Source organism: Protobothrops mucrosquamatus, unplaced genomic scaffold (assembly GCF_001527695.2).
Source record: "Protobothrops mucrosquamatus isolate PMUCROS unplaced genomic scaffold, P.Mucros_1.0 scaffold3132, whole genome shotgun sequence".
Lineage (NCBI taxonomy): Eukaryota > Metazoa > Chordata > Lepidosauria > Squamata > Viperidae > Protobothrops > Protobothrops mucrosquamatus.
Genome location: NW_015389133.1, coordinates 20,495 through 34,825, shown reverse-complemented (window position 1 = coordinate 34,825; position 14,331 = coordinate 20,495). Strand labels below are relative to the sequence as shown.

Below are 14,331 nucleotides of genomic sequence, written 5' to 3'. Positions count from 1 at the left end.
TATGTCCGCCTCACCTCAGTACTACTTACATTTAAGAGAGGGGAATCTATGGCCTTCTAGATCAGTGTTTCTCAACCTTGACAATTTTAAGGCATGTGGACTTCAACTCCCAGAATTCCACAGCCAGCAATGCTGGCTGTGGAATTCTGGGAGTTGAAGTCCACATGCCTTAAAATTGTCAAGGTTGAGAAACACTGTTCTAGATGCACTACAATTCCCAGTATCCCTTACCATTACCTGACCTCACCTGGGAGTTGAAGTCCAGCCGTTCTCAAAACTTGAAAGCCTTTTTACAGGCTTATTTGTGTATAACAAAAGAGTAAACCAGAAACCTTTGCATGCAACTCATGTGGTCTAGTGTGGGGGCTATAATCCTTACTCAAAACCATATTTCAATTGAGTTTTGCAACTCCAGGAATTCAAATCTTAACCAGAAGTCTTGATTATATGTACTTACTGAGACTGTACCATTGTCAAGACCAACAGATACTCTTCTTGTTTCCGGGTTAACACACATGCAGGAACATGGGGCTGTAACAAAAAATAATAATAATAATACGTTGTGACACTGAACTCCCTTATTTCATTGCTTAAGAATAGATAAAGTCCCTCTTGCCCATTTTATTCTAGTTCCAAGTGGGTGGTAGGGAAGAAACAGGGCAAACAATCTATTATGGACTACCTGTTACTTTTAAGCAGATTTAAAACATTCACCAACAACGATTTTATATGCAGGGTCTTTATTCCATCCCTGAGATCCATACCAAAAAACTAAACATCTGGGACAAGAATATGTTGTGTGAGATGAGCAATATTTGGGTTCTGTGGACTGGCTGAAAAGGAGTGTTTTGTTCATAAAATGAATTAATTACTTGACCATCATATGATTCCTGAAGGACTTGATAGGTGGACAAAATGCCAAATCCAGTTTAAAATTTGGCTGACTGTAAAAATCTGGCTGACTGTGTGAGCAACCCTTCATGATTTATTAAAGCTGTAAGCCACCTGACTCTCAGAGACTCTAGGCCAGGGGTCCCCAACCCCTGGTCCGTGGACCGGTACCGGGCCGCAGCATGCCAGCAACCGGTCTGCACAAATAAGCAAAGTCCCATCTGTGGGATGCAGGCAGCACATAAAACCATGCACTCTCTGGTCCATGGAAAAACCTTTCTCCATGGAACCGGTCCCTGGTGCCCAAAAGGTTGGGGACCTCTGCTCTAGGCAGCTCACAATCGAAGAAAATGCAATACAATCAATAAAACATAAAATGCAATAATGATTGGCCAACCATTTTAGTGCTGTTGCTAGGAAACCAGAAGTCAGGTTTGTCTCAAAGGAAACTTCTGAATGTTTTAAATTCTAATTAAATGTTGACATTTTATCGTATACAAAAAGGCCCTAAAGGGAGCAGGATAATCAATGCTTTACAGAATACGCTGAGCCCACCCCAAACACAGATATGCCAGGGAATATTTGGGGAGAGGGATCAGAGCTTAAAAGGATAAAATGAGTTTCATATGCCAGGTTTAGGTTACCGTACTTGTTTTGTCCCCAAAAGGAAAAAAAAAAGATTTTCAAATCGCACCCCCCCGCCATACACACTCACTCTGAGATAGGATATAGAGATAGTCCTCACTTAACAACCACAAATGGAGCAGCAACTCTGTTGCTAAGCAATGCAGTCATTAAGCAAAACATTACGTGACCATGCCTGACTTCTTCCGCAACTCCCCAACTCCCGTTGTAGTCATTAAGGTCACTTTATGGGATCACAATTTGCAATTTTACTACCAGCTCCTCCGCTGACTGCTTGTTAGAAGTTGGCAGTAAAGCACACAAATGGTAATCTCACGACTGCAGGACATTTTCATGGCTGGAAATACCTGCCAATTGTGAAGTGTCTGAATTTCAATTACTGGACCACAAGTGCAACAACCAGTGATACAGTTACTTTTTAGCACGACTGTAATTCCAGATGGTCATTAAGCAGACAATCGTTAAGTAAGGACTATCTGAATTGGTAGGCTGCACTTTCCATACTAATGCTTAGATATGCTTCATGCCACACAAACTTACTGGAAATCAGGAAATTTCCATTTCACATTTGTATTATTATACCAGTAAAATAAACCCTATAATTTCAAGAACCTACCAGCTTACCCAGCAAGACTCAGTACAGTGCTGTCAAAGGGGTTGTGTTGTATGACAAACAACATAAAAAATAACCTGGTACAGAAAATGCCATAATACTCTCATTATTTCATTTTCTGTCTAAGGGAGGTTTGTAAAATATTAGCCACCATATGAAAAAATTAGAATCTGTAAGCACTTAATAAAAAAGAAATACACCCTTTTCTCCCTGTGGATTCTTATAGAACTAAAACTGTGTTCTTAATTCTTGGAAATGCCTAAATTGAGCAGTCCATCATCTCCAGATTTATCGTAATGCTCCTACACAATTTAATGGCAGAAAATTGCTTAGAAATAGAAGACAGCTGTCTTGTGTTAACATCCAAGAAAAAATCACCCACACATTGCATGACACGACAATTGACCCCCTTTGAGGATGAATGCAGGAAACCTACAGTAAGTTATATTATATTCAGAGTTAATTTATCTTTAAAGTATATGTGAGCTGGAACTGATTTTTGTTGTTCTAGTTAAATGAATCTGTTTCTTGATGAGTTTTCCCACATTACACTGTACAATTGTTGTAAACTATAATTAGAAATTATGCAAAATATCAGGCTTGGGCAACAAGCCAGTAGGATAATTTATTTTGCAACCAATGGATTAACACTCCAAAAAAAGTGGACCGTGCACTGGTGGGAAACATTAGGAAGAAAAAAAATGGCCAGAAATTATGCATGACAAAAACTTCTATTTTTAAGCAATTTTCTATCATTAAATTGTGTAGGAGCATTAAGATAAATGATGGACTGGCACTGCTCAATTTAGACATTTCCCAGAATGAGGAACACAGTTATTTAAATCATACATGCTGTATCATCAAATAGTTTTATAGCTATTGTTCACAAAGTTCTAATAAAAAAAACCAAATGCACATGTATACTATTTTGGTTTTATTCCTTCAAAATATTTCCTACCAACATTTCAATGTTATGATATTCCTACAGTGGTGTACACTACAATGGTAAAACATTTCAATAACAAATCCAACAATGAATTATAAATTACGTTTTAAAATGTAAATATCAGCCTTTGGCATGTAAAGTTAATCATTTCAGAAGCAATCTATCGTTGCCCATTCAAAGCGAGTAGCGATTATTTCATTCCATTTGAAATCCTAATGTTCAGTCCTGTTCCAATAGTCATTAGACGGAAAGATGAATAGGATCTAGAATACATGAGTGAAGCTATCTACAACTAATCCTCAACTTACAACGGCAATTGAGACTGGAATTTCTGTTGTCAAGGGATGCAGATATAAAGCACAACTGCATTGCTTAGTAAAGGCAATTCCTGCAGTCCCAGTTGCCAGCATTAACCAAATCCCATGGTCATTAGTAGAGGATGCAAATGAGGTGTGATGAGGGCTGAGGAGAGTGCATAAGGGTTCAGGGAGGGTGTGTGGGAGTGGAGCACAGATTGGGGAAACTGTGCAAGGATATTTGAGTGCCCAGGGGCGATGCAAATGCAGAGGAACTGGGGACGATGGATGGGTGGGGGACACTCCCCCCAGCAACCTGCAAGCTTCTCTGCTGGCTTCCCCAATGACTTTCTGGGAAAGCTGGCAAAGAAGATTGCAAACAGTGATCACATGATCATGGGGTGCTAAACTGGTTGTAAATGTGAACCAGCTGCCAAGTGCCCAGATCTCGACTGTGTGACTGCAGGGATCCGGGATGGCCAGAACTCTGAAGACCAGTTGTAACCACCATTTTTTTCAGTGCCATCATAATTTTGAACAGTTGATGAACAGATACAGAACTGTATCTATTATTTGCAGATGGAGTTGTTGGCTATGTGTGTGTACTACAGTATATCTTCCTTTCTGGCAGGAAAAGGATTATCTCCATATAAAACTGCAAAGCAGGACGGGATACAGACCACAAACAAACTAAGTCTGAACATGTGGGCTGAAAAAGCTAATTTTGGGGCAGACCAAGGAATAATGCTCCATTCTGAAGGGTCATCAGAACCCAATCTGACCCAATTACAGCTGCTGATTGGCAAATAAATATATCTGGCTCTATACTCTGCAGTGAGAAACTGAAGGCAGCTTAATTTAAGTTCTAAAAGAAACATACTTTAGAAATAAAGATTGTCTCAAAACTCAGCCCCATCCACAGGGTAATATAGACCTCTCCACCTTGAAATATGTTTAGTAGCCCTTGGTTACCAAAGTGTTGTCCACCCTGGGGTTTGAGTAATAAAACCATCCATTTAGTCTGGATGAAAAGAGACATAATGTTATGGTTCATAAAAAGTTTAGGAAGAATTTACATTTTGTACAAACAACACTTTTGACTAACCTATTATCTTGCTGCCAGCTTAGCATTCATGGAAATTGTTTACCCCCATGTTAGCTTAGCAGCATCAAAATGTTTTATGCATCCTGAGTTGCCACAATAGCTGACAAGGGTAAAGAAGTGTGCAATACTTTAACTGATCAAACAATATTTCTGTCATAATTTTTGGAGTCATAAAACTTGTAAGTAAATTACCACAAACTATAAATACATTATATGCATGTAGGCAAAATAAAAAAAATAGTGAAGTTAGTGAAAAACAAAAAATGGAATTTAATCAGCAGTCTCCGCATTAGCAACATTATGTGGTAAAGAGCTGGTTTCTCTTTCCCACACAAAACCAAATCTGTTTTCTTCCATATGGTGGAAACATTTTTACTTTAAAAACTGGAATTTATATATTTTTTAAGAGAGAATTCCCAACTTTTTTTCCCTTTCTTCTTCCAAACAAGTACAGGTAGTCCTCGACTTACAACAATTCATTTAATGACTGTTCAAAGTTACAACAGCAATGTAAAAAGTGACTTATGACCTTTTTTCACACTTACGACCACTGCAGCATTTCCAAGAGTCAAGTGATCAAAATTAGGATGCTTAGCAACTGATTCATATTTATGACGGTTGCAGTGTCCCGGGGTCATGTGATCCCCTTTTGTGACCTTCTGACAAGCATGGTCAATGGGGAAGCCAGATTCACTTAACAACCGGGTTACTAACTTAACAACTACCATTACTCACTTTAACAAATGTTGCAAGAAAGGTCATAAAATGGGACAAAATTCACTTAACAAATATCTCACTTAACAATGGAAATTTTGGGCTCAATCGTGGTCGTAAGTCGAGGACTACCTGTCCTAAATGGGAAAAGAACTAGTACAATCTAACTCTGCTTAGGAACTAAATATGACGAGACGTTACGTCTTCAAGCTCTCTACTCTTCTATGTAGCAGTGCAATTTGGGACAGGCGGAGTCGGAGATCAGCCACATTTTTTCTTTCTCTCTCCTTCCATTTTATTCCTTCCAACATAAGGAAATGTTGGAAAGAAACTCTGTAAAGGAGGCCAGGAATCTGACTGCCTGTCTGTCAGCAAAATAACTTTCCAGAAACCGAACAGCGTGGGACCAAATTTGCTGTGGGAGGAGGAGCTGGCAAATGAAAATTGAGAAAAACATCCAGAAATAATCCTCCCCCTGCTTCAGCATCCAAAAGGATGTGCCATGCTGTGCTCTCTTCCTGGTCACCTGACCCAGAACACAGGATACGCAGCCTGCCCTATGTTTCCCAAGGCACACAAAAATAAACAACGCAACCTAAGAGGAGAGTTGAAGCACACACCTGCAGAAGACAATTCCCATGCTTCCTTGAGCTCCAGCTGATGAAGAGTCTGGAAAGACTGTCTGAACCCACCACGCCTTTTACTTTTCTCTGCTGATGTGTTCTTGAAACTCAAGGGCTTGTAATATTTTGGAAATTTTTACATTCATCTAATAAAGATCTTGCCTTTATGAATGTTGATTTGTTTTCCTTCCTCGAGTCCAATATGCCTAGTCCAGTGATGGCGAACCTTTTAGAGACCGAGTGCACAAAAACTGCCCCCGCCCCCGCTCCACAACTGCCCCGCCTCCACCCCGCCTGCCCACAGGGCCACTCATTGCCTCCAGGGCCCGCCGCAGATCACCCAGCAGCGCCATGGCAGCCACGCCCTCTGCCCGCGCCCCGCAGCATCAACTGTGCACGATGGGGCATGAGGGCAGAGTCTTGTCTACGCTGCCTGGCTGCCATGTCCTTGGCTGCACTGCTCCACGTGGGCCACGCTCAGGGGTGACTCTTCTCCAGGAGGGCTACTGGTGAGGAGGGGGTCACGGGGGGAGGCAAGGCTGGGGAACGGCACATGTGCCCACAGAGAGGGCTCCGAGTGCCGCCTCTGGCACCCGTGCCATAGGTTCGCCACCACTGGCCTAGTCTTTTTGTTGACAATGTTTCAAGAAAAACCCACATTTTTTTCCAACAAGAGCAAAGTCAGCTACAATAGTTGGGTTATTTACCATCAAATATTTCGCTGGAGAGGGTAGGTGGGTGGTTTAAATGTTGAAGACATTAAACAGGCAGTTTCCAAAACAAATATACACAGTGACGTGAGAATGTCAGATTCTCCAGAGGTTCCTAGCACAACAGTGTAAAAAAGTGAGAGATGCAGATATAGAGAACAAAGATTAGATTGTAGAAGAACATATGCCATGTCGTCAGCTTTGCAAAATTAAATCCATAACTCTCCATCAGCTATAGTCCTGGTCAGAAACTATGGCTTCATGAAACAGACCAAAAGTGGTGAATGCTCCAACACTGGAAGTTTTTAAGAATAGACTGGATGGCCATTTGTCTGAAATGGTATAGGGTTTCTTGCCTGAGCAGGGGGTTGGACCAGATGACCTCCAAGGTCCCTTCCAACTTTACTACTACTACTACTACTACTACTACTACTACTACTACTACTACTACTACTACTACTACTACTATAGTAGTACTACTATAATAATAATAATAATGATTATTATTATTATTATTATTATTATTATTATTATTATTAGTTTCATTATTGTTAATAGGTTTAAAAAAGAAGCACACACAATTTAGGCCGCCTTATTACAATTATATTTTTAGCAGTGTCAAAAACATCTTATGTTTTATGCAGGATGGCACTCACCTGTCTTTGTTACAAATCCCGTCAGTTTTCCAATAGGCAAATATATATTGGGATGACACCTCCAGACAAGATTCCCAGACTAAGAAAGCAAATCTCAATTGAGGGTCTCCTCCCCACCCACTCAAAAAAAATTATATTAACCTACAGTGAGAAACAGTCTGGTATAATGGTTAAACCTGGGTTAGTTTAACCCAGGGGTAGGCAAGCTTGGCTCTTTTATGACTCGTGGACTTCAACTCCCAGAATTCCTGAACCAGCATGGCTGGCTCAGGAATTCTGGGAGTTAAAGTCCACGAGTCATAAATGAGCCAAGGTTGCCTACCCCTGGGTTAAACTAAAGCACCAAGCTAGAAACTGGGAGATTATGAGTTGTAGTCCCACATTAGGCACAAAGCCAGCTCAGTGAAATTGGGCCAGCCACTTTCTCTCAGCCCTAGGAAGAAGAGAATGACAAGCCATTCTGAAAAACCTTGCAGAGATGTGGAATGAAACGCACAGTCTACCTTTAGCTGGACAAAAAGGATATTGGATAAAATTCAGAAAGAGCTTGTAGATCAGAAGCGAGAGCAAGAAGGGAAGGAATGTTGTGGCTTCCAAAACGCCACCTACTTACACCACAAGAACATGCAGGGACTGATCACGAACCTGGTGTATTTTAACTCTTAGGCCTGAAAGTTGTCAACCACAAGTGCAACAGAAAACAAAACTTTTCAGATTCTTGAATCCAAATCAAAACAGCCCGAGGGGAAACAAAACAGACCTCAAAGCATAACAGAAGAACAAGAGGCGTAGAACTAACCACACAAAGCCAGTAGAGGAAACAAGGCATCCAGAAAACCAGAGCACCAAACTCAAAGCTAGAAGTGGTTCCTAGAGTTATTTGTGACTACTGGACTCTAACCTGAAGGTGGCACAGTTATCATTTCATAATGAAAGATTAGATCAGAGTCAAGCAAATCAATAAGCTCATGTTTGCCAACACGTGAATTCTTTCTAAGGCCAGGAGTTCTCACAATCTGTTCTAATGCTTTGCATCTTTTTCTGACAGCTGCTGAGATACAGTACAAACCCAGAAGTGAATACAGGCAAGATATAAATCCAATGAACATTTCAGGGTAATTTCTTAGCTACAAGTCACAGCTATGAATGTTTTAGATCAAGTTGATCTGTTTTTTTGTCACGAGAAATTAAAATTATCAAAGATATCAAGCAATACATACATATTGACATGCTTTTTAGCTATGCACTGTTTGATTATTTCCATGTCAGATTAATTAAACTGATAGCCATCTCCAAATCAGAAATATTTCACCTTTGTTACAACTTTTTGGATTTCTAATATTTTCAAGGTATCGGATGTCTATTTAGGCTGTCCGTATTTCCAGTTTTAAACAAGAAAAAGAACAGCAGTCAAATTTTCAGCTAAATCTAAATATACTCAGAGCTATTTATGCAACTTTCCCCACATGCTATATTCCTCATTTATGCAAATCAATATTGCCTATAAAGCCACATGACTGAATTTATAAACTGTTTTCATTCAGTCTGTTGGCTTCATGCATTACTTACCTATACAAATCAACTATGCTCCTTTCCCAGAAAGCTCTAATAAGAAATGTCTCTTTTTGTTACAAGTTTAAACTGGTTCCATCTTTTGCAGAAGCCTGTTAGCATCTACATCTGCACCACTATGTTTGAGAGCCACGTTTCATGTTTTTGAGGTACAATTAAGGCCAGCTAGTCTGCCGTACAATTTAACAGAACCCACCACTTATTAGTTTATTCTCCTATTAATATTTTCTTTAGAATATTTTTAGAATGTCAGAAAGGAACAAACTGAAAATCTTGTGTTACTGAAAATCCAAATGTTAAGCCCTGTTTAACCGTGAATTCCTAACATTTAAGTGCAAAACAAGGCAGAGAGAAAAAATAAAAAGGAAAATAATATTTTACATCACAAAATACTTACATGGCATTGTATGGTAGATGCTTGGCCAGTATTGACCATTATCTCTCTTCATCCAGACCCGAACCGTTCTGCAAAAGAAAAGGATAGGACATTTTCAAATATTTCCCAATAATGAAAAGCGTCTCAGAAAGTAAATTGAAAAGTTCTAACTATGAGAAGTTAATTATCAAGGCTTCTGAAGGAATGAAATGAGAATTGGTCACCTTGTACCTTCTACAGGTAGTCCTCGACTTACGACTACAATTGAGCCTAAAATTTAAGTTGCTAAGTGAGAAATTTGTTAAGTGAGTTTTGCCCCATTTTGTGACTTTTCTTGCCACATTTGTTAAGTGAATCACTGCAGTTGTTAACTTAGTAACATGGTTGTTAAATGAATCTGGTTTCCCCATTGACTTTGCTTGTCAGAAGGTTGCAAAAGGTGATCCCATGACCCCGGGACACTGCAACCATCATAAATGGACACTGCAACCATCCCACATGACTATGGGGATGCTGCAACGGTCATAAGTGTGAAAAATAGTTGTTAAGTCACTTGTGGCTATAACTTCAAACAGTCACTAGGCGAACTTTTGTAAGTGAAGGATTACCTATACTAAAGCAGAAACTGCAGCCATGACTTAGACCAGTGATGGCAAACCTTTTAGAGACCGAGTGCCCAAAAACTGCCCCTGCCCCTGCCCCACCCCACTCCCTGCCCCGCCCCACCCTGCCTGCCCGCAGAGCCACTCACTGCCTGCAGGGCCCGCTGCAGATCGCCCAGGCAGCCCAGCAGCGCCATGGTAGCCACGCCCTCTACCCACGCCCCACAGCATCAACTGTGCATGTTGGGGCATGAGGGCAGAGTCTTGTCTACACTGCCTGGCTGCCATGTTCTTGCCTGCGCTGCTCCGCGTGGGCCACGCTCGGGGGCGATTCTCCTCCAGGGGAGCTGCTGGTGAGGAGGGGGTCGCGGGCGGAGGCAGGGCTGGGTAAACGGCACGTGTGCCCACAGAGAGGGCTCCGAGTGCCGCCTCTAGCACCCGTGCAATAGGTTCGCCACCACTGACTTAGACCTAGCACTCAGTTGAAGTAGAGAATAATATTGATCCTGCATTCCTTCCCTCATTTTATTTTTTGAACTAATGAAGTTTTTCCAGTTTATCATACATTCAGTTATTTTTAGTCAGCCAATAAAAACAAACACACCCTAATTTTAATGTTGCATAAATTCAGAAGGCTTTTATTCCTGTAAGCGATAAGAGTTGAAAGAAAAGATTTTATCAGAATATGAAGAACAGAGGAAGCATTAAAAAAAAGTCACTTGGCAAGCACAGGGAATACGTCTGCTCATAATACTACTGATAATGCTATTTGTGTCAATATTATGTGCTTTCAAGCTAAAGCTTGTGCATTGTCAATCTTCAAAATGTTGTAAGATAACCTATTTTACAAAGGTTTCATTTGCCCGCCCCACATACACATGCAGACCTGACCCCTACATCACAAATACCATAAATAATGTTTTGCAGACCCCAATAACTGGATTTCAGAAAGCACACATGGCTTATTTGGTTTTGGCTTGGTATACCTAAATGTATTACAATTGTAATGAAATTGTAATGTTCATTCCTGCTGCATTTATGATTACATTTCCCCCCTAGTGACTTGTGGCATCTTTTAGGGTCATGCAAAAATAATTTTGAGGTCAGGCACTTCAGAGATGGTTGTATGGTACGATGAAGGCATAATAAACCACTACTGATGAAATGGCCTAAAAAATAAACCATCACAGGAAGAAGTGTTATTAATTTTTGGATCCTAGCAACCTAGGGGCTGCTATCTGAATATTTGCGTAATTATTAAATCAATTTTCTTTGCCTTTTCAGAGGCAAAGATCTAATATTTCATTAAAATTTAGCAAACACTACTAATAAAGAACCCTTAATGCATAACAAAATTCTTTCAAAGCAATTTACATGAATAACTTTGGCCTACCAATATCTGGCCATCTCTAGAATAGTCAGTATTAGTACCCACTTCCTGTGTCATGGGTGGCCATATAAATTTGATAGATTGGGGTGGGGTGGGGAATAGAATGAAAAAAAAGTTACAATGGTGATAAACTGTTGTTTGACTACCACGTTCCAAAATCTGTCTCTGCGGGCCTTTTATTCTTATCCTCCTTGTTTTCCTCCACTGCTACCTTTCTTCTTTTGCATATCTACCAACTGCAAGCCATTGGGGAAAGATATACCTTAAGAATTATATTTAATGTTCAGAATTAGCTTCTTTCCTCTATCTACAGTTGAATAAAACAAACAAGCAGCTACTGGCTTCAGGGGGAGAAAAACAAATCAGGGGACTACAAACCAGAAAAACCAGTTTGGGGAAAATGCATATTATTCTCAGGGAGAACCTTTACTTAATGCCTGAGTACACACATCTCCAAAAACACATCTATGTAAAATTGTTCTGAAAGAATGAGCTAGAGTCAAAAAAATGATGCAGAAAGACAACAGCCTGTGTATGTTTCTTATCTACATATTGACTTTTGAATGTTAATTAACATATTTTCCAGTAATTGCCATCTTTAATTTATTGGGTCTATTGCAGTTTTCTCCAAATTTATGCCCATAGCTGTATGGGAAAGTAACTCCCAAATTCCCAGCCTGCTGAAAGTAATAGGTCAGTGGTCTCCACCCTTTGCGGCTTGGCAGCCTGGCTGGAGGGTGGGGGAGAGGGGAACTGGGCTGCGCGAGTAGCAAGCCAGCGCATGCGCATGCAGTTTGACTTGTGTGAGCGGCAGGCTGGTGCACGCACATATGCAGTTTGACTTGCATGAGTTGAGCTGTGTGCATGGCCCAGTTCTGAATAGGCCACAATCCGAGAGTGGGCCATGGCCCAGGGGTTGGGGACCCATGCAATAGGTTGTCCCTAGCATTATCATATGCCAGAGTCTGTTAATTTTATTTATGTACCTATTACAGTTATTTATGTATTACTTTCAGGATTACATATCTATTAAGCAATATCATCGAGCATTAATAACATTTCAATAAATAGTATTTGAAAAAACAAAGCAACATCTGGAATCCTTCAGCTAGGAAAACCAGCAGCTGTATGGAGCAAAAAATGGTCCAAGAACTGTAGATTATTGTTAGTCTTATGTACCCTTCAGCTACTGTATATGGGGACCCCAAAGCCCAGAATTTACTTGGAGATACATGATAATTCCCCAGCTGAAATTATAAACCAGAAATTTAATAAATTAAAAAAGTAACCTTTGTAGCATCAGCCCTCAGAAGTGAGTTAATTAAATGTACTGAGTGCAACACATACAGGATATTAATTCTTTTCAAGTCAGCACATCTTTTCTTTTCCACTCTCATGGCCCCATTTTCCTATTTCACTAAATGCTCCAACTTTTCACTATCAGATTAAGCCTTCACTTCAGGAAAACGGTAAATTTGTCTTCTATCTGATCTTTTGGTCTCATGTTTGCGTTTCCTCTTCAAAATACCCTGTTGTTGCTTAATTAGTTTACTGGACTGGTATGTCTTTTTAACCCCATGATTTTTGCATTCTTTCAAAAACTATGCGTTCTTTCAAAAACAGTGTTGAAAGCACTGTAATAAAATACAAAAACAAAAGTCTGCAGTTAGTACTTAATTTAAACTTAATCACCATATAATAATTCAATTTTGTTAAGTTGGTGGTTCACGAGTTAATATAAAACCATAGTGCAAACACCCCAAAATTGGAAAACTGATAATAGTGAAGCTGCATCAACAATTTTAAAAAAAACAATCTAAGTAAGGATAGGTAGGGAAAAAACTTTCTGGGGTTTTTCCATCCCAAAAGAATGGCCAGGTTGTTAATTGATGAACTAACTGACAAGCAATTGTGGCATTTTTTTTCTAGCAAATTACTGCTGTATAAAATTCTTTGTTAAAAGTTTTATATTTTATTGCTCTGCTTATTTATTTATTTGCCAAGGACTATGTCAGTCGATACATACCTTCTTCTACAATTAAGCAATTTGCACCTCACTGCAATTGTGGGTAGGCCCCTTCCCTTTTCACATATCTGCTCAAGTGTAGGATGGGAAGAGTACATGAATACTGACAAGCTGGAACAAACAGGAAATGAGCAAATGGGGGCATTGCCCCTTTTTGAAAGGAAACAAGGAACTGACACAAAAAAGCAAGCATACAAAAATCTAATTGCCTGACAGATACCCCTTTTTCGATGGAAAGATGTTGCCATTGTCAGAAAAAGCTTTGGTTATTATTCTTTTATATGGTATTTGAAGAGACACTCTTTTTTTTTTCATTTCTATATTTGCTTCCACTGCAGGCATCTCAAGTGATAAAGACGAAGCAGTACAACTTTTTAAAACTCTAAGTTGGTAGCCATTAACATGCTTCATATTCATTTCCCTAATGTTTCCAGATCTATATAACAACTTTTCAGAGAAGCTAAGAAAGACAGAACATCAATTCCTTAATGAAGCAGCCACAATGAAGCTCTCACAGGACACAATACAACATTCTTTCTCTGACACTCCCATGGCCTGATTCTCAGAACTATTCTCAGAAAAGGTTGTAAAGATTGAAAGTAGGTGATAATGCTCCATGGAGGGTAGGTTTTTGGAATATTGCACTTTACGTATTTCCCCAAGAACTATATGATATAAAGGAATTGGCAACTTCTGATATATTGACACCATCCAAAATCAAGCACTTCAAAAGTCTAGCAACTCTGGATGTTAGAAAATTTGAGGGAAATTTCCTGGCCTTAGATTTCATAGGATGAAATCATTAGTAAATCCCCAGAAGAGATGGGGAGATCCTTGGGAACAGCCAATAAATGTTTTCTTTTTATCCAGAATTTATGCATTTATTGATTTCTCGGATATATATCCCATGTTTCCCTCAGGAGCACAAGATAAACTACATAGTGCTTCCTCTTCCTTTTTTTAATCACACAGCAATGCTGTGAAATAGGTTCAACTGAGAAGGTGGTTGATCCAGTCATTCAGTAAGTTTCCATGAGGATGGGCTATAATATACTTCTCTTCTTAAGAAGAAGTACACATACCACAGAATCATGAACCACTTACCTTTTCCTCTACCACAACCTCCAAACTTCTCAATTAAAACTACTTTAAGTAACTTAGCATAA

The 14,331-nt window shown here is 39.7% G+C and overlaps 1 protein-coding gene across 1 annotated transcript in view; it reads right to left on the bottom strand.

Annotated features, from left to right (window-relative positions):
• WDFY2 (WD repeat and FYVE domain containing 2) overlaps positions 1 to 14,331 on the bottom strand; it is a 50,233-nt gene that overhangs the window by 18,695 nt on the left and 17,207 nt on the right. The window contains exons 2-3 of the mRNA XM_015826429.1: positions 9,169 to 9,236; positions 458 to 531 (exon numbers count right to left, since the gene is read on the bottom strand). Of these exons, the coding sequence (XP_015681915.1) occupies positions 458 to 531; positions 9,169 to 9,236 (142 nt within the window). The remainder of the gene's footprint in view (positions 1 to 457; positions 532 to 9,168; positions 9,237 to 14,331) is intronic.